Consider the following 24,298-nt stretch of genomic DNA (forward strand, 5'->3'; position numbering starts at 1 on the left):
TATGTAATCACATTTTGCCATTTTCTGGCAAAAACACCTATTGGATAAGCCGAATTCAGACTTAGGACCATTTGCCAATGGGAGAAGGCCTCCTGCATTACTCCCAAGTTAAGGGAGACAAATCTTTGGGAGATATGCTGAGGCTTCAATCTTCCACCTTTTAGGAAAGAAGCCAGTTTCTCTTTCGATAGTTTCCCCGACACTTGAATTAGGATTTTAGCTTGGTGTGACATTATTGACCACCTTGAATGCTAGAAAGAAGGTATAAATTGTCAATATATTTTGCAAGACTCCCCCCCCCTCCCTGAATTCCTAGAAGGAACTCCTATTGGCCAATGTTTGTCAATACCTCAATTGTATAGAATCCAGTCTACGCAACTCAATAACATTTCAGAATTGAAAATAACGCATTTATTACGTGTTTAACATAGATAAAATGCATGTGGTTCTGCATGCTGTGTAGCATTTTTTTTAACACAAATAAAAGGGATGTAACATAAATCTAGATTTCATAACCATTGGAATAGCAGCTGGCCTGAAAGAAAAGGCATACATAGTAATCATCTTTGGTAAGCCAAAGGCGTTCAGAAAGCTCAGGCCTTATCTCACTAAATATAGAATAACTCATATACATTAGATTGGGTGTAAAGGTACTTGAGGCTGATCTGTTTAAGCCACTAGGTCACAATCCACTTTTAAAGCCTTCCTGTACCTGGAGCCCACTCACTGACGGTAAAGGCACCAATTGGCTGCGCTGCCTGACAAGGCCTGGGTTCAAGGCATTCAGTGGTTTTTGCCAAAGGGCAGCGGTTTAAACCCTGGAGTTCCTCGGGCACGCAAGATGCGAGTATAAGGGCTCTCTGTCGCTGCAGGCTGAGTTGTCGAGCGAGTGAGGAAGTTGTGCAAGAATGGCTTCTTCATGGGAGGCTGACTCTTGGGCTGCACGTTTTCATTATTTGCACAGAAGCGCTTTTTCACAGAAGCTGGTGCCGCCGACACTGTCACTGCGTTTGCTGCAGCCTGGAGCTTCTGCACAGTTTGATACTGCTCTGCAATACAGGCAGCTTTCTTCCGCATATCCATCTTCACCAGTATCATGTTATTCTGAATTTCAGCCATGGTCTGGTCCTAGAAAGAACATCCAGCCAATAGAGAGTCATGGTGGTGATTTATCCTGACCAGTGGTTCTGCCATCTGACAGCTGCCTCCTAGGTCTATGAACTGAAAGTGACAATTTGTGCCTCTTCCAGGCTAACTAGCACCATTCTGATTAGCCAGAGATCAAATTGTATGAACAACAGTCTCATCTACATAAGATCGGTCAATAGACTTTGGGTTTGTAATGCAAATTGTTCCAGTGGTATCTTGGTACTTGGTGTTAATTGGTGTTGGGAGGTGTGATGGGTATTAAAAAGGGCAAGTCCCAAACAAATCGCAGGACCACATAAACCTTTGTTTCGGCCAGGAAGAACTTTCTGTCTGTTCCTTTTCCTATGCCAACAGTCTTCCCAGCAAAACCAACTTCCTGTCCACCCTCTGTGGCCATCCAGCATGGCTGACTTCCTGTCCATTCCCCACAGCCACCCACCTCTTATAGCAGCGTGTCGAGTACTAAACAAAGGCCGAGTACTGGGACAACATTTTCATGCCAAAATGCATGGAGTACCAATTAATTAATTAAGCCTTGCGGCAGTCCCATCTTCTCAAGATTTTCTTTTTAGTGCCGTACTTGGTAAAAGCATTCCCCAGCCCTCCCTCTAATTAAAAGAAAATCTAACTTATTGGGCTACTGCCTCTGCTTCACCATTTTGAGTTTTCTTTATGCTGAGAGATTAACTTTGCAATTTGTTTAGAGGGCAAGGTTTAGGGGGCAAGGTGTAAGAGAAAAAAAGAGCCTCACAAAGCAGCTAGATTCAGCAGGCTTTTTCCATACCTGCTTGGCCAGGATGTTGTCACACTTATTGAGGGCTTCGCGGAGTTTCCCAGCACTTGTGCTGTGACAACACGCTCTTTCGGCTGACTGGAACAGCTCTCCAAGATTCAGCAGCTCCGAACGCAGCAGCCTCACATTCTGAGAGAGCAAAGAAGAGTCAAGTAACCAAGACAGGAGCAAAAAGCCTTGGTTATAAAGGGCAAGTTACCCACTAGTGGAGAAGAGGAGCCAGAAAGAATACACAGGAGTCCTTGAGCTAGGACACAGGTCTGCAACCCGCGGCTCCAGAGCCACACACGGCTCTTTCAGCCGTCTCCTGCGGCTCCCACTCCTCTGCCATGTGCAGACCACCCCCAAAAAAGTGGGACTAAAAAAGTTCAACCAATCAATTCAAATATGCAGGGTAGGTGCATATCTCGCCTTGTCTCCACTTTTCAGTCAAACCCTGTTCTGTGCATGCGCGCATGTACGTACATGTGCACACATTTTTTTGCGGCTCCCAGTTTTTCCTTTTGTGAGGGAACTGGTTCCGAGTGGCTCTTTCACTGTTTCAGGTTGTTGACCCCTGAGCTAGGACCACTCACTCAATGATCATTTAAAGTTACAGTAGCACTGAACGGAAGGGATTTACCACTAGCCCACGAAATTGCGGATGCCATCACAGCCTCTCAAGTCACTCAGGCATCCAGCTGCGATTGCAATGTCACAGTGAGCTGCAGTCACATGATTGTCATTTGCAACCTTCCCTGTGGCTTCTCACGAGTAGTCAATGGGGAAGCCAGAAGGGACGGTCACAAGTCGCTCCAACTGCTTTTTCTCCCTAGGAGTTTCACTACAGAGAACAAGATCCCAGAGAACACATGCCTGCCAGCACTGCTTGCCCACAGCCTTGATCGGCCTTCCCAATGACATCCCCACAGCCCTTCACATTCCTTACATGGGATTCCTGCCTCTGCCCACTTGACAACCCGTACTGTCTGATTATGGCCACACAACATTTCATTTTATTACTGCAGCACTTAGTGACAGCAATCTCCCTCCCGACTTCTGTCGTAACTCAAGGACTACCTTGATCAGCAACATCCAGAAGAAAAGAAAATCTAATTTTCTCTAGCAAGCTCTTGCTCCCTCAGCTTAAGTTACCTTTTGACCTTCTTCTAGTTTTCGGTCTAAATCAGCAGCAATGGGCCTGGCCGAAGGTGGAGGCTCCAGCATTTTTTGATACTTAAGGAGTTCTGTAGGAAAACAGGGCCAAGTGCAAGAACAAATTAAGCCTAGCAAGTGAATTGCTAATGTACATGACAGCTTCCAAATCAAGCCCAAGCCCTGAAAGATAGAGATGCTTTCCAAGAAATATCAAATCTCTTGCTTCTTTCCCACAAAATAAAGCAGACTCACTGAAATTAGATGTAAGGAGGAAATTAGAAGTGATGATGAAAACCATTATTTCTGTTTTTAAAGCTATCACATACCTATGCAGGGATGGGCTTGTAACAAAAAAAAAGGCCGCTAATGTCACAGGACACAATTAAGAGGACTAAGTAACACAAAGAACAGGGGATAATGTAAGTTTAACATTGGGCAGATGTACATCACTCTTCACAACACTCCAATAATTAAGGCAGTCTGCCTTTCTCCAGATATATGGTCTGATCTCCATGCGAGTTTACAAGAAGAGGGCCTCACCTTTGGTACGTACACTCAGCTCTGCCTGGCACTTCTCTAGTGTATCTTTCACCTCCTGCAATTCTTGCTGCGACGATGTCATTCGTTTGGATCTACGTAAAGTTTCTTCCGTATCTTGTCTCTTGCCTGCTTTGGAGTCTTGTTGTTTTGCCTCCTGCAAGGCAGCTTCCAACTCTTTTATCTTGTCATCCCGATTCTGAAGAAAATATAAGATGCTCTAACTAGGAAATGGGGGGAAAGGAGCTGTGGAACTAAGGAAGTATCTCCCCAAGGTTCCTATAAAAATGTGTGATTCTTAAGTATCAGGCACAAACAACTAGAGCCACACTCATAGTCACAAACAAGCTAGCTTATTGTTCTATGTGTATTCTGTGGGAATCTCCCCATACTGGTAGCTTTTGCTGGGAAAGACTAGATAAAGCTCAACAACATGGGGTGTGCGGAGTGTGTGTAATTAGACCTTGCCCTTTTGTGTTTTAACTGGTACTTATTTCCCAGTTGAGCCCTCCTCCCAACTGATTGCTCTCCAAGATGAAGGCAAGTTCTCACACATATAAGAATCTTCCACTAGCAAAGAATTTCCATTATAGAATCATAGAATCATATGTATCTGCTTTCTTTGTTGTTAGCAGTAGTCAGCATTTTATTTACCCACTGGGATTCTAAGACCGCCAAATTGTCTAATGGCCTTACCAGCAGGTTCATAACCTAACCCAGCAGTAAATAACCAAATAGCTGCACACTTTAAAAAGCATAAGTTCCGGAGAAGGGATTGGGACAAACATGATATCCAAGTTACATCTGGAGTCAGTTTAGCAGTTAGCGTTGCAGCATAGCCTTTTTCTAAGGCACAAGCCGAACAAAATGCAGACAATTTTAATGCCCACAGTAAACTTTGGGATCAGGATGGAAGGAGGCATGCATCAATTGCATGAAGGAGTCTTGGTAGGTCTCTCCATTACACACTACAAAAATACTACAGTGTAAAGGACATGTCTTCTCTAGACTGCCACTTCTTTGTGGCAGATAATATAATCCCTGTCCCCAGAAAACCCCAGTATATCATCTACCTCGTATTCCTACCTCTATTTCTTCCAGATAGTAGTCTGTCAGTGACATCTTCAAATTATTCAGTTTGTCTTCATACAGCTCCTCTAACATCTCCTTTTGAGAATCCAGATGTTCACTACAGAAGACATTGAAGGGGAAAAAAAGATGACACAGTAAGATGGATAGATGGATGGATAGAAAGCCAAGGACCAATCACAGAGGCTTCCTGGAAAATACAGGTGGCTCCAACAGCAACAGTACCTGTTCCACTGCTCTCTCTGTTGTAGGTGCGTCATCATCTCTTTGCAGATCTCATCACGGAGACGCACCTCCAGCCGAAGCTTCTCCTGACGCTCCTTCAGCAGTAGCTGTTGCACAGCTTTAACTATATGCACAAGGTCCTGGATTCGGGGATGAGGAAAATACAAAGGACATGGCGATTTAGGTTCAATGGGACAGCCAACGTCAGAATGCTTCACAGACCCAGCCAGCTGGTTTAAAAATACTGATCAATACTTAAATCATATGCTCAAAATATGGAGGTTTCTAAAGTCCCAGAGAGGTCCAACTGAGTAGCTTTGAAAACTCCTCCATTCGGTAGATAAGGAAGGACCAACCACTTACTTCCTTATCATATGCAGTGACGTCTGTTTCATCTTCGCTGTCCTCATCAGATTCTGTATCTTTATCCAAAACAGAGACAGAGGCCTTGCTAGTTTGAACGCTGTGTTCCTTGACGAGTGAATGGATAGACAAAAGCCCCAGCTTCGTAGGAACCTGGATAAGCTGTAAGAGACCAAATTACCGTACACTATCAACACAGTTAAAAAAAAAATAACAGCACCTTATGCCAGGGTTACTCTGAGCAGAATATATCGTTTATGTTTTTGAAAAAGGCTTCCAGGACAAACTGGCCCTGATGTTTATCCTCAGGAGGATGCAACTTGTGGGGGGAAAAAAGCAACAACCATAAAGCGCAGTACCTTACAGCATCTACATCAGGGGTGTCAAACTCAATTTCATTGAGGGCCACATCAGCATTGCGGTTGCCCTCGGGGGGGGGGGGGTATGGCCAGGGTGGGCGTGGCCTACTGGGTGGGCGCGGCTAGAGTACGTATGGCCTACTGGGTGGGCGTGGCCAGCTCTACATCGTTCGCATCAAGGGTGCCCATGGGGGGGGCCTGGGCAGGAGTGGGAGAGATCTGAGGGTCTCTGGGCCAGGGCCAAGGCAGTGGGGACCGTTCCCTCACTGTTTCCAGGATGGCTTCGCGGGCCACATGAAACCACTTCGCGGGCCGGATCCGGCCCCCGGGCCTTGTGTTTGACATGTCTGATCTACATCAAGAATAGACTGCTTGCATGAAACTGTGGCTCTTTGGGGGATCAACTTTTGTATGCAATGTGTGCCTCCACACTGAAAATATTTGAATATGTTCTAAAGCAGGAGAATTTTTGTTGGGAACTTCCACCATAATGTGTACGTGAAAGACAGCGCCCTCCTTTTCTCTCAGTTCCTGGAGACCACTGAAGCGGCCCTAGAACTCCAATCTTACACGCAGCAGTAATGCAAGAGAAGGTTGACAGTAAGAATGCGCAGAGAACCTCTGGAAAAAAACAGCTACAAATAAGTAACTTTTTGTTCTTTTATATAGTCTCTCTCACACCATTAGCAGACTCATTTATTCAGATGCCCCACTACGGTAAAAAAAATAAAGGGGAGAGTAGTCTATCCAAAGGAAGCACCAGATCACAACAGGGTACCCAAACCACAGGGAGGAAAAGGAGTAGAAATAGCAACCTTAAAAAAAAGTCCAGCAATTGCAGGCCTCAAAGCTGAGTCATAAAAGTTGAAGTATATGTAGTAGGATATCCTTCGGTGCTCCCTGGAGTGGGCAATTTAGGCCTGTCACTATCAAGTCCAGAGTCTGATAGAAGAGTAGGAGGTTAACGGCATGAGGGAAGGATTATAGTAGGACTTTCATCCAGTCAACACTGAAGACGTTTGTTGCCACTGCTCCCTGGTTGGAAAGCAAAGGATGAGAGGCTCTATCTTTGCAACTGATAAGGGTGTAGCTAAGAATTTATTACTAGTCTCCCAAAGATCAGCATAAATTGCTCAAACATAATTGATTTGCTTCAGAAAGCCCTTGTGAGCAATGGGTGAAGCCAGTGGAACCACATGCTCTCCCGAGCAAATGGAAGCAACAGCCAAATTCGTTTTAGTCCTGCAAAATACAGGGAGATGATCACTGCAGGGAAAAACAAATATTGCTCTGTAACCTTTTGTGTCGACGGCACTGGAGGAAGGACATCCTCCATTGGAGGAAGAACATTAGACTAGTAATTGGCTAAGTAGCCAATCTTAATAATTATAACATTGCAGCGGACACTCTATCCTGTCTGTTTTGTATCCAGTAAAGAACTCAAACACTACCCAAATTAACTCCAATATTTCAGCTCTTACCTGGCTGGCAATGGCAGAGAACTTAGCCACATGGAGGGTCTCATCATATGAGGAGGCACATGGGTTGATATTGACAATCATACAGGACTGCCCACGTCCTGTGAAAAAGCCTTGGAATACACGGGTTAGTTTGCTATCCCGGAAGGGCACCACATTCTGCTTTGACCTATTTAGAGAGAGAGAAGAGGATTTGTGCTCTGGAAATGCTAATACAAAACATGAAGCCTACCCACACATCATCATCGTCCTCGTCTTAACCTAGAATATGTATGCACATTCATCGGTATCTTCAACCAGACTGGTCTTAATACCAGAAGGGACAGACAAAGCTACAGACTGTCGGTGAATGCTAGAAGTTTCTTTAACTTACTTGGTCTGATTGTGGCGCAAAATTGTGAGACATCGCCCCAGCGTGTGCAAGGAGGTATTGATGTTATTGGCTTCCTTCATACGGTCCCCGGTTCTCTGCTCTTTGCAGCGTTCTGAGCCAGCAAGGTCACAGAGTGACAGCCTGGTGAAGAGAAAGAGGAGTATTGGATGCAAGGCCTGGTTTCCTCCCCCCACCCATCTCCACCACTCCCTGCTTTTAGTGGAGTCTCTCCCCCTCTTCCCCGCTGCAATCAGATTCTAACTTCAGGTTAGAAACTCTGGCAATGAGGATGAGAATCCATGACAAGGTCCAGTTACAGTTTTGCTTTTTAATTCTACTACTTTAGGTTGCCTTGCTCCATATTGGCACGGAGGGAAAACTCTTTTTCATTTCAGGTTAGACATAAGACTGAACATTTTACACCAAGCCAAAGTGGTCATTCTGACAAACACATGTCAAAACTACTCAAGGCGGCTTCCCTGTCTATACTGGAAAAACAAAGCTGTCTTTCCCACTCCTTTCAGGCCTTCAATAAAGAAATTTTTCCCTTACTCGCTGATCTTTGGGACCATTTTACTGCTGCTTTCCTGAAGGTGTAGAATTCGGATGGAGAAGATGCTGTGGCTACAGAGAGCAAGAGAAGAAACATTTTTTAGAAAATAAACTGGTTCAAATTATTAAGCTCATTTATTCTCATATTCTCATACTGCTAAGCTTGTAAGCCGCCCTGAGTCTTCGGAGAAGGGCGGGATATAAATGGAATTAAAATAAAAATAAATAAATATTTCCCAATCCTGGGTGAATTAATTTTTTTTGTACAGAGAACATACTTAACTAATCCTCCAGAATCCCAACACTCCCTTGTCACTAAAATGAAGAATATGGCAGACCTGCGGCTAGAATTCTCATTCATGTGGGTGCTGGCAAAACTTTGATTTCTCCGGCCTAATTTCAGCAGTTTCCAGGCCTCTTCAACACTTTGCACATTGACCCAATTCAGATCTACAAAAGCAAAGATGAGTCAGGGAACTGAAATACCAGGAATTAGACTCTGCATTTACCTAGGAATTATCAGGGAAAACATCACACTTCAATAAAGGGAACGTGTCTGCTATCACTGGTTCAAGCCACTCAGAATATGGCTTATTAGACGCCTGATCAACTGGATTAATTATTCTACGAATGTAATCCAATGTATATTCTGGGTGAGAAGGCCGTGCTGTACCTTTAACGTATGTATTTCCAGTATGATCCTCACAGAGCCGCAGTGTAGGTCTCTTGAGGTTTGGGGCAGATGGAGGGGTCTCCAGCAAGTCATAAATCAGCTCATTGTAGATCTCAAAGAAGGAGACCCAGATAGAAAATTGCACATCCTCTCGAGTCACAAATGAAACACTGTCTGGGTCAATTTTGTGAGGTCCTGTCTCTATCAATGGAAACAAAACAAAAAGGTTATTAGTGACTGTAACAATTCATAGTTGACCCAATTAACACAGATTTTCTGAAAATAAACCCAAAGCACATAGTGATTGCTCTTAATAAGCCCAGCTCCCATAAATTAACTGTTTCCTTTCTCTTAAAGCAAAAGCAATATTTTCTTTTCAAACTAAGCTTCTCATAGCACTAAGTGAAAGTTTTAGCTTCATTATACATTATACCCTTCTACTTTACAAAGCCTACACAGTTAACAATAAAAGATGCTTCATTCTCCAGTAACTGCTAAGCTAGAAGATATTTGAAGGGGTACTTTATAAGGTGCAGTAGAGAAAAACCAGACTGGATAAACCCAGTCCTTTTCTGTGAAATGTAACTGAAACATACACTGCATTATAAATATTGTTCTGATGAAGATGCTTCTCTTGAATTCCATTGTTTCTGAATGTCTTTTTACAGCATAAAGGTAAAAGGTAAAGGTTCCCCCGCACATTCGTGCTAGTCGTTTCCAACTCTAGGGGCCGGTGCTCATCTCCGTTTCAAAGCCGAAGAGCCAGCGCTTGTCTGAGGACGTCTCCGTGGTCATGTGGCCGGCAGGACTAGACGCCAAAGGCGCACGGAACGCTGTTACCTTCCCACAAAATAGTGGTCCCTATTTTTCTACTTGCATTTTTACTTGCTTTCGAACCGCTAGGTTGGCAGAAGCTGGGACGAGTAACAGGCGCTCACTCTGCTACGCGGCACTCGGGATTCGATCCGCCAAACTGCCGACCATCTGATCGACAAGCTCAGCATCCTAACCCACTGAGCCACTTTTACAGCATAAGGCGTTATTATTCTTAGCTTTGAGGTGCTCTAGTGCTTAGCTTTTCAATTCTATGGAAAATAAAATTGCCCCAGAAACAAGGTTCATGACAGCACGTACCTTCCAGCTGGCTCCAGTTTGTCTGGTTTGTCGACTGGCAAACCGAGGAGAGTCCACCAATGCCACTGTCAATACTACCACTCGTGGGTGCTTGTGACTGGGATGCTGTTCTGTGACTTTTGTTCAAAGTAGTAAAGGGTTCCTCCTGCCAATCCAAAAAGAAGAATTACAGCAGGGATTTTGACCAACTTGTCCTCTTCCTTGCCCTAATGGGCTTTGAGGCACTTACCTCCTTTATCCCACCAAAGATTAGAGCCTGCTTCTTGGTTTCCTCTTGATGAACCTGTTTGCTGTCCAGCCAATTCACTATGCTTGATAGGAAAGGTTTCAGGTCTGTGGCTTGGTACAACCGTGTCCCAATACTGTTGAATATGATGGCTAGGGAACGGGGTAGGATCCCTCTGTCAGTACCATTTCCTGCAAGCCAAGCACAAAGAAGCAACAGTCAAAACGAGGGACCCCTATTAAGCAGAGGCCATCTGGAACATTGTACACCAACCGCTGCTTACCTTGGATTGTATAAGTCTTTCCTGAATTAGTGACTCCATAGGTATAAACAAGCCAGTTCTGCCCACTGAGGACATCCTTCACCACTTCCTTCATTGTTGCATCAAAGAATGCTTTCTGGCCTACCTCTGGCCCAAAGATCTGAATATGAAATAATGGTTATTTGATGAGCGTGCTCATACAGAGTAGGCTTTCTCTAGATGTATGGTTAATTACATCAAATTATCAGGAATTAATCCCTGTTTCTCCATGAGTTCTCCAATCTCCTTGCAGGGGCCCTGCCAAAAGTTTTAAACACCACAATCTCTACTGGTTTCAGCAGAGGTCCGAGGAGGAGGAGCACTATCGCATCAAATGGAAAAACAAACACATACCTGGGTGAAGGTGAACTTGTGCACTGCCTGGCCAATTCCTCGCTCAGTGTTTCTCATCGTAAAGGAATCTTTGGGTGCTTTGAGAAGAAGAGTATCAGCATTTTCTATGCAGACACAGTCCTGAGAAGTAGAGTTAGTATTCAGTACCTAAAATAATCTGCCATAGCAGCAAATCACTTTTCTGCGGGCACTCTTAATTTTATTTATATCCAGCCAATCTATCAAAATATCTCGAGTGTCTTAGAGCACAACAATAAAAGACCAAAATTTAAATATTCAGCCTTTGAGACCTCTTTGTTACATCAGTGGCCAAATTGAGTTGGTAACAAAAGATGTGTTTTGCTTTTTGAAATACGCCTCTCTCCTTGATCTGAGAATCTCCATCTCATCTCCACCCATAACTAAGCAAACATTCAGGATCAGCAAGGTCAAAAAGTATTTGTCATTTGAAAAAATTAAATCATCAGCAGCTACCCCTTGTATGGAAAGAATGTAGACTTTACCAACACTCGCAAACTTCTCTTTTGAATCTCTGACTTATATACAACACAGGTAGTCCTTGACTTACGAGCACGATTGAGCCCAAACTCTCTGTTGCTTAGTGACCTTTGCCCCATTTTACGGCCTTTGCCAGTTGTTAAGTGAATCAATGGAGTTATTAACAACACGGTCATGAAGTGAATCTGGTTTCCCCATTGACTTTGTTAGGAGAAGGTGATCACATGAGCCCAAGACCCTGCAACCGTCATAAGTATGAGTCAGTTGCCCAGCGCCTGAAGTCTGATCACGTGACCATGGTGATGTCGCAACAGTTGTAAGCGTGAAAAATGGTTATAAGTCACTTTTTTCAGTGCTGTTCTTCAAGCTAAATGAACTGCTGTAAGTTGAGGACTACCTGTATTTTAGCACCCCTCTGCTCTTTGGCATGTAAGGCTCTGCAGACCAATTTCAAGTGAGCCCGTTAGCCAAGCAAAGGAACTGGCTTGTCAAAGTTCTCCCAGACTAACTGATGGCTCCTGCTCTGTTTCAGGTACTCACCTGATCCTCTTGCCTCTCGATTTCTGTGGGCTTCAGTGGGCGCACTCTTGCATACACCTTCACCTTTTCTCTGTCACTGGAAACGGCCTATAGAAGTTACAGGTTATTTGTTATTCCCTTACCATTCTGGCAAAACAGATCTAGTATCAACCCGATTGACACATTAACATTCTATTAAAATAGAAGCCAACAATCCCAGCCTTACCTTCCCACCCAGCAACCCAAGGAAACTGTAGTCCTGTATTGTAAATTGGAAGAAGATAAACATGGAGAGGCTGCACAGCAGTGACAGAAAATAATTCAGGAGCAAGAAAAAAATTAGGCAGTATCAAGTTTGTTAAGATTTAAAACAGGGATGCATTGCAAAAGAAATGGAACTGCTCGGGGCTTGAAAAGGCTTTGGGCATAGCCACAAATCTACTCCAAAACCTGCTCCCAAACTGGTGCTTAAAGTAACTGAAGACGCAAATTGTTACAAGAATTACATGAGGATGCAACCATATTTACCATGTTTGATTTTAATTAAATAAATGTAAATCAAATGCAATGTAGTTCTCATCATTATCCTGGGTACTTTATAGAGTATGTCTCTAGTACAAAACAAAAAGCCTGCCTGCCCACCCCCATTGCCTTCTCCTCCACTAAGCGGAAGGAAAAACCCCTCACAGTTTGCAGAGTTGTGGGGCATGTTGCAACAACAGTTCTACTTAGATCATGTTGGGTGAGAAGGCAGATGAAAAGGGAGGGTGTACTTCCTTATTTCTTCTTCCCACATCACACGAATGTATGAGCTGACTGACTGAAGAAAGCTATAGTAAGTTGCTAGTTCTAAGAAATAATGAGCATCGGGTGTAAAATGGTAAATGCGTAAAACCAAATATCACATATTGATCAAACTCTAATTCTTTAACCGTGTCTAACGGAAACATTACTCTCAAAAGGTTAACTAAAATCATATTGCACAAACTAATTATACTAGACTACTAGGCTCCTATAATTCTTACATTATCAGAAATTCTAGAAAGGCCATGGGAAAGCTTGGGCTGCTTTACTAATGGCTCAGTGCCATTCAAGTCCACCAACCTGAAACTTTGTAAAAGCACACAAATAGGATTGGAAGTCTATGAATCTAGTACTATACTATTATAGCAATATTAAATTCCTGATAACCTTGCAGCAGACCAGCAGAGCTGAATTTGGAATTCTTGCCCTGATCCCAGGACACCAACAATAAAAACGAAGTTGTTTCAGCTTTTGTTAGAGACGAGACCCTAGTCTAACCCCTAACTCCTCTTCATGCCTCCCTAACCTTACCGGCTCTTGATCTGCAGAGATGGCAGAGAAATCTGGCAAAAGATCTCGCCGCAGTCCACATTCTGCTGCGGTGGATTCCAGGACAGGAGAGAGGGCAGCTTCTTCATCAGAAAACAGCCCAACTGGGGAGGCAAGTCTCTGGGCCATGACAGCCAAGTACTTTTCCTGTAAGAGCAGCAAAAGGAAGCATAAGTACTCCTGCAGGCTTCCCCGTTTATCTTCAGGCTCTTGCCTTTTTCTAAATACAGCTTAGAACTACCGTTAGAAAATGGCTGCACTGCATACCAAACAGCAGCAGGTCCAGGCAGGCCTCACAAGAGGGCTTCACCACTCAGAGGGTTGGTCTCTATTAGCAGCTGCCCCTTTCCCCCACTGAAGCATTTAGGGATTTAACACACACAAACACACCACAAATATTTTCCGAGGCGACAGATCTTCATCCAGGACCAGGATCCTGTGATAGCAGAGGTAGGCTCAACCTAGGGATGTTACTGCCTGGATTGCGACATGTGAACAAGAACGTTCTTATTAAGGCGTCCATGTCGTTCCTTTAATTCCGAAGGAGCTTAATAAAACTCGCATGGCCCACTTGGAGGCCGTTACAGAAGTCAAGAAGCCGCGTGGTCCCGCGTAAGTCAGGCGCTCGGAGGACCCACCCTGGGACCTCCTCCAGCATAAGCGACCAGATGTAGTTCGAATTGAGTCTCACCTGGTGCTTCCAGCGCCACTTACACCTCCGCCGCTCTGCCCCGCTCGACCACCGCCTGCTCGGTGAGCCACTTCTGTTTTCCTTTCCGACCTGTTTTCAAACCTCGCGGCCAATCCGTTCAACCAATCGGAGAACGGGACACGCAAGAACCAATCGCTGCCCGGGGCGTATCTATCGAGGAGCCAATCGAGTCAGAAATTGCTTTCCCATTCACTGGGGGCGGGGGGCGCCTTTTGTACTCCCTGGGGGCGGGGCGGGGGCGGAGCTTGCTTTGTTTCGTTTGGGGGCTTAGACGAGGTTAGTCCTAGCGCCGGAACGCTTTTTGTTTCCTAGTTGCTGTTTCGGTGCTCAGTTTAGTCCGGATGAAATACCAGCTGGCATGACTGGACTCTTCTTATCCTCTAGACCAGGGGTAGGCAACCTCGGCTCTTTTATGACTCGTGGACTTCAACTCCCAGAATTCCTGAGCCAGCTATGCTGGCTCAGGAATTCTGGGAGTTGAAGTCCACGAGTCATAAAAGAGCCGAGGTTGCCTACCCCTGCTCTGGAGCAAGGGTCTTCAACCTTGGCCCTTTTATGACTTGTGGACTTCAACTCCCAGAATTCCTCAGCCAACATGCCTGGCTGAGGAATTCTGGGAGTTGAAGTCCACAAGTCATAAAAGGGCCAAGGTTGAAGACCCCTGCTCTAGAGTCTAGTCTAGCTGACGCGTCCGCCGGGAAATCATGGGATAAAAGCATGGATTTCTGAAGATTGGCACGTAGCTCTTTCGCGAGTCACGTTTTTGCGATCAAAACACGCGGTTGCCTCACGCACGCCAGTAGTGTTCTACACCCCCATCTAACTCAGTGATTTTCAAAACTTGGCAACTTTTAAGACCTGCGGATTTTGAATTTGCAAATGCTGGCTGGGGGATTCTAGGAGTTGGAAGTCCACACATCTTAAAAATTGCCAAATTTGCAAACCACTGCTTTAATAATTCTTCACGCTCTTCAAATTGCATTCTGGAAGCCATGTTACACCTGGACCAGCCGGATTTGGAAGTACAATCCTGGTCTCGCTCTCAGTAAAGAAATACTGGGGCCAGGTTTATATTTCAATAAAAGAATTCTTAAAATGAGTATAAAATTGAAACCAGGAGTTTTCCTTTTAGGACTACTGGACAAGGAACTTGGGGGAAAAATGGAATTTTTGTTACTGTGTTTGTTGCCTGCATCGAGAATTCTTTATATGCAAAATTGGAAAGACCTATAAAAACTCCCCACAATCGAAGTGAAGGAGGTAGCAGAGATGGCAAAATTAACTCTGTTAATGGAAACCACTTCTAGGCTTTGTGCTCGACAGAAAAAAAATATGAAATTTTGACTTTGAGATTTGCTGATTAGTCTGTTATTACAAGAAATGGCTAGTAATTGTGGGGTCTTTGGTGCTCTCTGAGGTTGTTTTCTTGCAGACGTTTCATTACCAAACTACTAGTGCTCGTAAAGTGGGAATTGCTCTTATTATATACTAGTGGTTTGCCCTGTCACTGTTTATGGGAGTGAATTTGGTGGTTCCTTGATTGGGGTATTGTTTACTTCTTGATTGCTGATCTAATGTTAATATCTGCTCATGTGGGTGTTTTATCGCTGGTAAGGGTGTGCCTTGGTCTTTTTGTTTCCTTTTCAGCTTTTTGATTTCTATTTTGAACAGTATGCTTTCATTTCATTCTTTAAATTATACTATCATTTATTCCTCTTATGTTCCAAGACATAATCTTCCATCAGCCATAATCATCAGCAGATGGGCCCATAGGTTTTGCCCTCTGCTCCCTGAGGAATCTCACCTTTTGTTAGGACAGAAAAGGCAAGAGTTTCTAATCTAGGCCAGGGCTTTTCAACCAGTGGTACGGGTACCACCTGTGGTACATTGGCACCCGGCAGGTGGTACGTGACCATCCTAGAAAAGTGATAGTGGGAGAGGAGAATGAGCTGAACTGGTGGCAGCACCGCACAAGCCTGAGCGAGAGATGGCTGGAGTTGCAGGGCTGTCAGGGCTCAGCGGAACCACCAGGATCAGCACCAGGTTCCAGCTGGAGCTCGATGCTGATCCTGGCGCTTCTGCTGAGCCCAGAAGAAGCGCCGATCAGCTGGAATGTTGCAGCATCTCCAGCGTCTTGTAATTTAAATTCAGATGCTTGGCAACTTATTCATATTTATGACAGTCACAGTGTCCCAGGGTCATGTGAAGTGACCAAAACCTGCTGCAACCACCCAGCAGATGGGGGGGATAAAAACCAAACTCCCCACCCCACCCCTGCTGCCAATCCTCACAATCCTCACAACAATGAAAACCTCGGACAGGAGGAAGAGCACCGCCAGGTGGGCAGGCAGGTGTCCTACTCAGCTGTGGCTTGGGGGGCACTTTTTTCAGTGCCATTGTAACTTCAGTCACTAAGCGAACTGTTGTAAGTTGAGGACTACTTGTACTTCATCACTTTTTTCCCTTTTTTTTGGTCATCAAGTTTTTGATGCCTTGCTAGGCGACTGGTGGTACTCGGATGTTGCCATATCCTAAAAGTGGTACAATGGGTGAAAAAGTTGAAAAGCCCTGATCTAGGCTATTCAACTGCACCACACATGCCACTTTTGGTTACTATAAGGACTGTTCCGGTCACATTTTGGCCAGTATGCCACAAACATATCCAAAAGGCAGTTTCAAACCAGACACACTATTTTATACATGCTGGGACCTTTGATCTACAAATATGCTTTGGAAAAATAAAATGTTCTGCGACTGTCATAAGGTGCAGAGTTGCTTTGCAGAACAAGTGGCTGACATAAATTTAATAAATGAATATTTTATTGGAATAGGTTTTTGTAGCTTTTTCTGAGTACACTTTATTAAGAAGTTTGATATGTTCCAACAGCCAAGTTTCACTTATGCTATGGCCTACTGCTTGTTTTCATTTTTTTATTTCTCAAATTTTATTTAGGAGTTCTGAGACAAGAGACAATAGTGATTGAAAAGAAAACAGTAAAAGAAACACAATATAGTACTTTTATTATTGTCTAAAAAAACCCAATGAATTTCCAGATATTAAACAAGTCTCCCAATGAACAAAACAGGACACACATATTCTATCATGAAGAATCTTAAGAAACTGAGGTGTCAGGCAGTGCTAAATTAGTAAATAAACAACTTTTTCCTTAGAACAAGATTTCAGGAAACAGGGTTGAACTCTTAACTTCTAAACATGCACCTGCCTTTTTCACTTCTTCATTCAGCACCTGCAGAAGAGAAAGAAAAGTAAAATTGTCCATGTTTATAGTGTCCCAGAAGAGTTTCAAGCTCTGCTATGAAAACATTTGTGTTCCACGTGAAGAGTTTCACCAAGAATAAAAGCAATACCTTAAAAACAGGTATATTTGTTATACAGTTAAGAAAGGAAAAGGCTTCCAGGTTAGGATGAATGCCATTTATATATAGGTAGTCCTTGACATATGACCATAATTGAGTTCAAAATTTATGTTGCTAAGCAAGACAGTTGTTGAGTGAATTTTGTCCTGTTTTATGATCTTTCTTGCCCTTGTTAAGTGAATCACTGCAGTTAAGTTAGTAACGTGGTTGCTAAGCGAATCTGGCTTCCCCATTGACTTTGCTTCTCAGAAGGTCACTATTAAGCAATCCGGTCTGGTCTGAGGGGTTTAATTTTAATTGTGGTTTTAATTTATCTTCTACATTTGGGCAGTAGGGCTTAATTTATTTTCAATTTTCTGTATTTGTGCATTTTGACATTTATGTCACTGTTCACCGCCCTGAGTCCTTAGGGAGAAGGGTGGTATACAAATCAAATAAATAAATAAATAAATAAATAAATAAATAAATAAATAAATACAGTGGAACCATCGTAAATACAATGCCAGTTGGCAAGCGTCCAAATTTTGATCACCTGACCATGGGAACGCTGCAACGGTGTTAAGTGTGAAAGCGGTCGTAAACCACTTTTTTTCAGTGCCATTGTAACTTCAAATGGTCACTAAATGAATGGTTATAAGTAAAGCACTATCTATATATTACAGATACCATTGCTGGGGGTTGGGTAGGGGAAGATAATTGCCATATTACCATCTTTTGCTTTCTAGGAACGAGAACCTAGCAGAGGAATAAGGAATGTGATTTCTCCTGTTCAGGGATGAAGATCTTACCTTCTCACAAATCCTTGCAATTCGTCTGAGCACAGGAGGGCCTCACCCAACATTTGGAGTTGTTCCAGCACTTCCTGCTGCATCTCCACAGCAATGTGATGGATGTGGTGGTTAGAGTTATTGTACATGATGGCATTCTGAAACATCAGCATGAGATCGCGTTGAAACTGGACCATGTGCTGAATGTGGCCTTTGGACAGGTTTCTCTTTATGGAGGAAAGGTCCATTGGTCTTCAGAAAAGCAGGGAAAAGCACAGAGTTCAGCTTTGTGTAATACCTGACAGAGTTTGCAAAATAAAAAGGATGCTTCCAAGATCCATTATCAATCTACCCGAACTAGTGAGAAATCAAATTAAAATTAGACTAATAAAAGGAATTAGATATGAAACTATCATTTGTGTTACAAGATATCTAAACTTGGAACAGAAAAACTACAGTAAGTTTTCAATAGTACTCAACCTTTGATTACAAACTAACAGTAATTCTAAATACATTCCCTTAATATTGTCCTGCACTGATATTTATGGTATGCACTTTCAAGTATGCATAGGATCAGTTTATGGTTATCCTGTATCTCAGAGAAAATAGTTAATGCTGGAGCAAAAAAAAAAGTATTATAGCACCTTCGAGGCTACATCTATCACAGTTTGGGGGTAAGCAACATTGTACCAAGTGTAGAAAAGCAAATACTAAGCCAAAGAAGTGGAAAGCTTGACAAGAAAAAAATAACAAATATTACTGAAGACTAATAAATGTATTATAGCAGGGGTCCCCAATCCTCAGTCCGTGGACCGGCACCGGTCCACGCAAAGAAAAAAAGCCCCATCCTTGGGATACAGGCAGTACATGAAACCACACCCCTTCCAGTCCACTGAAAAACCTTTCTCCGTGGAACCGGTACCTGGTGCTCAAAAGGTTGGGGACCTCTCTATTATAGCATAAGCTTTTGTGGATTTCAATCCTTTCAACAGCTTCATGAAGTGTCATTTCGAAAAAGGAATGTGTGTGGAGGGATATAAGCAAAGAGATGGAAGAAGAAAATCTAATATCTAATCATGCAAACAAGGTACTTGCAAGTTATTAAGTTATTTGCAAATAGGGGCAATTCAGGAAACAATAGCTATGCTATGAAATCTCTTACAATATTAAGTAACACATGTAGACTAATGGAAGCTGGGAGAACTGTAAGTTAGTGACCCACATATTTCAATATCTTGACTGAAATATCCACTTTTTCATGGGAAGAAGTTCCATTATTTTTTCTGAGAACCTAACAAACATAGATGGATGGCATCTTACACCTGTCGCTGTACTTCGCTTTTCACTGAAATGACTCTCCTTCCAGAGATCCAGAACTATGGTTCATACCTTCTGTTGTCAAGGAGATATATTTAGCCATGTTCCACTATTTCCTGGATTTAAAAAAATCACTGTCCCTTCCCTTTCAAAACTGCTATTTATCAACGTGTGGGTGTATATAGAGAGGGAAGAGATATAACATTACTACCGGTCTATGGTTAACTGCAGATGCAATGAGAAAGCAATTTGCAGTACCAATTCATATCCTACCTTTCAAAGAGCCGATAGAAGAAAGCAAAAGGACATAATATATTATAAACCATGGCATTTGGTCCCTGACTTATCACATGACATTACAGCAAATTAATAGTAAAGTGTTCCTGTGTCCCAATAATTCCATTTCTTCTCTCCTACTTAAAAACAGATTTTCTTCTCCTGCTGCATTTCTGCTGCAGCTAAAACCTTTGTCCCAGTGAGATAAGCCTATGTTGCAGGCATTTTTTTCTTTTACATTTGACGGGCTACTTGCCATGCTCCCACTTCTGTTGCACGGTTCAGGGGAGAAGACCTTGAATGCAGCTGCACTATGAGAATTTAGTGGGAATACACACTTCATAGGTTTGCCTAAATAGTGCATGGGGAGTTCAAAGCATTTGGGGGCTAGAAGGGTTAGGGGGAGGGGGGAAAACCTCAGTGGTTGGCATTGATTAGTCTCCGAACTCACCTACTGGCTTACTCAGACGGAGCAATGATTGCTGAAGGTTCTCCCTATGCTTTACCATGCCAAATGCATTTGTGAGTTACAGATGAGGAGGCCAAAATGGGGAAAGTGGCTTAAATTTAAACTGTATTAGGAATTACTTGGAAATGGAACGGATGGGGGGAGTGGCAAAGCTCCAGAATTTCTGGACACTCGTCCTAACAAGCAGTGCAGGAGGAACAATTCCTTGCCATGGCAAAACAGCTATCAGGACTACAAAACACACTGCAGAGAGAAAAGTATTTTCTGACTTCTAAAGGGGAACATTTTCATAAGCAGCGGACAGAGACAGAGGAGGAAAAGCAACTGACAAACACATCCCTTACTAGAGCTCTCTTCCTCACTGACCTTTTGACCACGTCTTTGTAACCAGGAGCCTGCTTCTCTGAAACCGGCTTCAGGAAGGGACCACTGTATCTAGAGAGAAAGACGACAAGGTGGGCTAGCAAGCATATCCCATCCCTTCCTGTGCAGTTGGGAATAACAATGAAAAGCTGGAAGGATGAAAGTCAACTCCTGCAATCAGCCCAGAATCGTTACATTAAAAATAGCGGAGTAATATTTTATATGTTGATGATGTTAAATGTATGTTTATATCACTTCATATACAAAAGCATCTGGAAGTAGCTTATGGAATATAAAATACACAAAACCAAAAGCAGATTCCTCCTCGAAGCATTCCTAGAAACATTCATAGATGGTCTGAATGGGGGGAAAAAAAGAACGAGCCAATGACCGCTTAAAAGATGTACATTTGGATCTCACAGATTTCGAGAGAGACAGATTCTCTCAGTCTCGAGACTTACCCGATCTTAGAGCATGCAACGGAGCTTCCTCTCATGGTAAAAGCTATCAGCTCTGTAAGGTGAAAATGGTTCACCAGGTACCCTGTATAGGGCCTTATACGTAATGAGTAAAAACTCTGAAACTGGTCCAATAGCTAACTGGTCACCAGTTATGGGCATAATACAAACTTTCTTGTAGACCTCTACTCTAGAGGACTTTGTAGTCATCTTCTCCTCAATGGTCAGTAGTTTCGGTAGCTTAGTAGCTTACCTATGGCCAGCGACCATCTTCCAAATAGATAACAGAGTTTTCTTAAAGAGCAAATGCTGATGAAGTGGATCGTCTTGGCTCAAGTGCATCCTGGATAGAAAAGAAATCAAAGGGATTCGTTCGCATTTGTGAATGGCAAAGGAAGAGGGCCAGAAATGTTCTTTAAAAACTTTTTAAAAAATTCGTATGAAATGTGTTAATTCAACTACCAAACCTAGTATTACGTTTATTCCGTTACTGAAGAGAGTTGTACAACTCAACCAACCCACACAATTGTTCCGATTAAAAGCTATTGCTAGTTGCATATACCTCATTGAAAGCCACTTATAGTCTCCAGAAAATTAGTCATTTTAGATAGAATAGCACTGTTCACTTCATATTCTTGATACTCTTTTCTCCCTCTTTTATTGGTCAGAACATTTATAAAATGGCCCGAGCCCCCCTCTTTCTAGGAAGTTTTAAGCTGCCATATTTATCTAAGAGGATTATCCTATTGAATTCAATGGACTTCTTTCTAAACAGATGCTATATGTATAATATTGTGCCATTTAACACAGCAGCCATAAAGTAGAGAAATAATTCTATTCAAAGTCCATGTTATCATTACTTACAAAGGCAGGGAGGCTGTACTTGTGGAAGGAGAGCTTATTAGGGGTGTTCCATAAGGACTGGAGTCATCATTGCTATAAGTCAAATGGAAATCATTGTCTTTCCAATCTTCAGTTTGATCTTCAGTGTTTTCCACAGCCCCCTCCTGAGGATCACACAGCAGGAATTAATCTCTTGGCAAAATAACAATAGAAATCCCAAACCCGTGAAATTCAGCCATGAAGGTTCAGTATGGAAAATGCACTTTTGTGGGGAAAAGTAGTTCCAAATACCTCAAAGGAGTTGGTAAAGTACTCACCCCTCCAAAAAATTAAAAACTTTATTAATTCCTTAGATCTTAAGAACTATTTTTTATTTTATTTTTTTTAATTTTAATTCCATTTATATCCCGCCCTTCTCCGAAGACTCAGGGCGGCTTACAAACTTAGCAGTAGCCTTCATTCTATGTATATGCCTGCTTATTAGGGCTTTCACACACACACACCCAAGCGGCATTATTACAAAGTCAGCTTAATTGCCCCAACAATCTGGGTCCTCATTTTACCTACCTCGGAAGGATGGAAGGCTGAGTCAACCTTGAGCCTGGTGGGATGCGAACCTGCACTAATTGCAGGCAGCTGGTGTTACTTAAGGAGGCATTAGCCCACTGCTCCAACTACCATTCCTTAGCTGATATATCCTTTTTAGGGAAGCTATCTGAAAGGGTAAAGACTGTACAAGTCCAGGCACTCTTGAAAGAAATGGATTATTCCTCTATTTCATCCACTCTGGGTTCAATTTTAGGTTATGGAGTTGAATGAGTCTTGGTCAGCCTTATAAGACAATCTGAGGAGGGGTCCTTGGCGGTCTCTGAGTTTTGTTGTTTTCTTGCAACTGTTTCATTACCCTAGCAATAAGCACTGATGATGTTACCTAGTTAGGGTAATGAAACATCTCCAAGAAAATAAGCAAGCTCAGAGAGCACCAACCCTCAGCTACAAATATTCTCCTTCATAGGCAGGTCCCCTCCTTAGAAATCAGGAGGTTGCATTCCCCCTAAAGAGCAACTGTGTAATCTGGGGTTGCTCCTAGAACCATCATTTTTGGTGGAAACACAGCGGTCTCTGTGACAAGGAATGTTTTCCAGCTCCTATTGCTTTGCCATTCAAGGCAATCATTCCTTGATAGGAATAATTTGGCCACAGTGATCCATTCATTGATTACCTCAAGATTATTGGAGTGTGGTGTGTGTGGGATTACTCTTAAATTGCCCGAGTCTGCAACTAAGGTCGTTTATGACATACAAACATTGTCTAGATCTAGATATTTACCCAAATGGCTTGACCAATCTAAATTATATTTATGAGGTTCTTTGGAAAGTACCACATAAGTGAAGCAGTCCAAAGCTTGGTTGGGGAATTCTTTTCCTGTTCAGATGTTGGTAATGTCAGTGCCTTTAGATTTTCCTCTATAACAGTTTTGGAGCCCCTTATACTTAGGACATTCGTATTCATTTATGTATTATGGGTATTACTGTCCTGTGTTTTAGAGCTTTTTATGTTAAGATTGTTTTTAAAAAATCTAATTCTCCTATATTATGTTAAATCACTAATGCTTTAATAGACTCTAAAGCCCATTGGAATTACCTTTAATAATGAAAACACAACTTAATAATTTTACATATAAAAGATAATAAATACATCTAGCTACCTTACCAAGCATTTTGCTCTCACTTTGTTTTATCCCACTACTAACACACCATTTTCACTTTCCCTTGGCTCTTGTCTGGCTGCGTTTATATTTGTCCTTTCAAGGGAACACAATCTCTTTCTTCAACTAGTGAAATGGAAGTTTCTTAACAGGACTCTCTCAACATGGAACTTACAAGGGGTTCAAAAAGCCTTTTCACTCTCCACAAAACATGCTTAAGGAGGGCAAGATGGAGCAGCCAAGCAATGCCTTTTGATTGATGCCTTTGGAGCAGGATATTTAGCAGTCCGCAAAGGCAAAAGATAGGATTCTCCATTGATCATCCCACCCAAGTAATCCATCTATTTACAAAACAAGCGTTCCGAGCAAGCCATAGCTTACCATTCTACTTGGTGGCATCTCTTCCTTCCCTATTTTCCATTCACAAGGCATTTGCTTCACGCGTTCTAAAGTTGAGGCCTCATCCGCATCAGTCTCTGCCGTACCGGACATCAGATAGCGCATGGCTCTCTTTCCTGAATCCTCATCAAACTGTCTATCCTGAAAACTAGAGCATCCAGGCTCCTCACACAGACTAGGAAGTCCTTCCATGGCCTCCGCTTCCAAGTTCACGACCGGCAGCCTTTCCAAGACCTGCAGTGCCCAATTTCCCATTTGCTGGGAAGCTGATCTCTCCTTAGCTTGCTTTTTAAAAATCTCTGAATGACTTTCCTGCCCCAACTCTTCCTCTTTGTCTACAAGGGATCCTTTGGTGTCACCTTTGTGAGCTGCGGCAAGCCTTCTGTTCTGCTCTCCGGCACCAGAGAAAACCTGAGGTCCCTGTGCCAAGCAAGGGCTGCTAACACAAACGGGCTCCATTAAATATGTCACCTGGAACAGAAGGCAAGAGGTTCA

General features: G+C 42.9%; 2 protein-coding genes across 2 annotated transcripts; both read right to left on the reverse strand.

Annotated features, from left to right (window-relative positions):
• Positions 1-774: 774 nt before the first annotated feature.
• On the reverse strand, positions 775-13,854 carry KIF20A (kinesin family member 20A). The gene is made up of 19 exons (XM_083351435.1): positions 13,805-13,854; positions 13,096-13,260; positions 11,782-11,868; positions 10,744-10,863; positions 10,372-10,510; positions 10,092-10,279; positions 9,863-10,007; positions 8,729-8,929; positions 8,394-8,505; positions 8,056-8,127; positions 7,504-7,644; positions 7,134-7,299; positions 5,294-5,455; positions 4,931-5,070; positions 4,703-4,805; positions 3,620-3,815; positions 3,077-3,168; positions 1,934-2,071; positions 775-1,128 (listed from the first exon to the last, which is right to left on the reverse strand). The coding sequence occupies exons 2-19, from the start codon at positions 13,240-13,242 to the stop codon at positions 784-786; spliced, it is 2,694 nt and encodes an 897-aa protein (XP_083207561.1). The 5' UTR covers positions 13,243-13,260; positions 13,805-13,854; the 3' UTR covers positions 775-783.
• A 2,981-nt stretch (positions 13,855-16,835) lies between these two features.
• Positions 16,836-24,005, reverse strand: LOC310633210 (bromodomain-containing protein 8-like). Its single transcript, XM_083350895.1, has 6 exons — positions 23,786-24,005; positions 21,718-21,860; positions 21,107-21,196; positions 20,399-20,467; positions 17,992-18,222; positions 16,836-17,073 (listed from the first exon to the last, which is right to left on the reverse strand). The coding sequence occupies exons 1-6, from the start codon at positions 23,993-23,995 to the stop codon at positions 17,067-17,069; spliced, it is 750 nt and encodes a 249-aa protein (XP_083207021.1). The 5' UTR covers positions 23,996-24,005; the 3' UTR covers positions 16,836-17,066.
• Between the last annotated feature and the right edge of the window lie 293 nt (positions 24,006-24,298).

The sequence above is a fragment of the Vipera ursinii genome, assembly GCF_947247035.1.
Source record: "Vipera ursinii genome assembly, chromosome: 2".
Classification (NCBI taxonomy): Eukaryota; Metazoa; Chordata; class Lepidosauria; order Squamata; family Viperidae; genus Vipera; species Vipera ursinii.

Coding starts and splice junctions, on each gene's coding strand:
- LOC310633210 (XM_083350895.1), bottom strand. CDS start 23,995: ATGGAAGGACTTCCTAGTCTGTGTGAGGAGCCTGGATGCTCTAGTTTT. Junction 21,197..21,717: donor AGTACAGCCTCCCTGCCTTT/GTAAGTAATGAT, acceptor TTTTCTATCCAG/GATGCACTTGAGCCAAGACG. Junction 20,468..21,106: donor AAGATGGTCGCTGGCCATAG/GTAAGCTACTAA, acceptor CTTTCTCTCTAG/ATACAGTGGTCCCTTCCTGA.
- KIF20A (XM_083351435.1), bottom strand. CDS start 13,242: ATGGCCCAGAGACTTGCCTCCCCAGTTGGGCTGTTTTCTGATGAAGAA. Junction 10,008..10,091: donor TCTTTGGTGGGATAAAGGAG/GTAAGTGCCTCA, acceptor TTGGATTGGCAG/GAGGAACCCTTTACTACTTT. Junction 2,072..3,076: donor AACTAGAAGAAGGTCAAAAG/GTAACTTAAGCT, acceptor TTGCTCTCTCAG/AATGTGAGGCTGCTGCGTTC.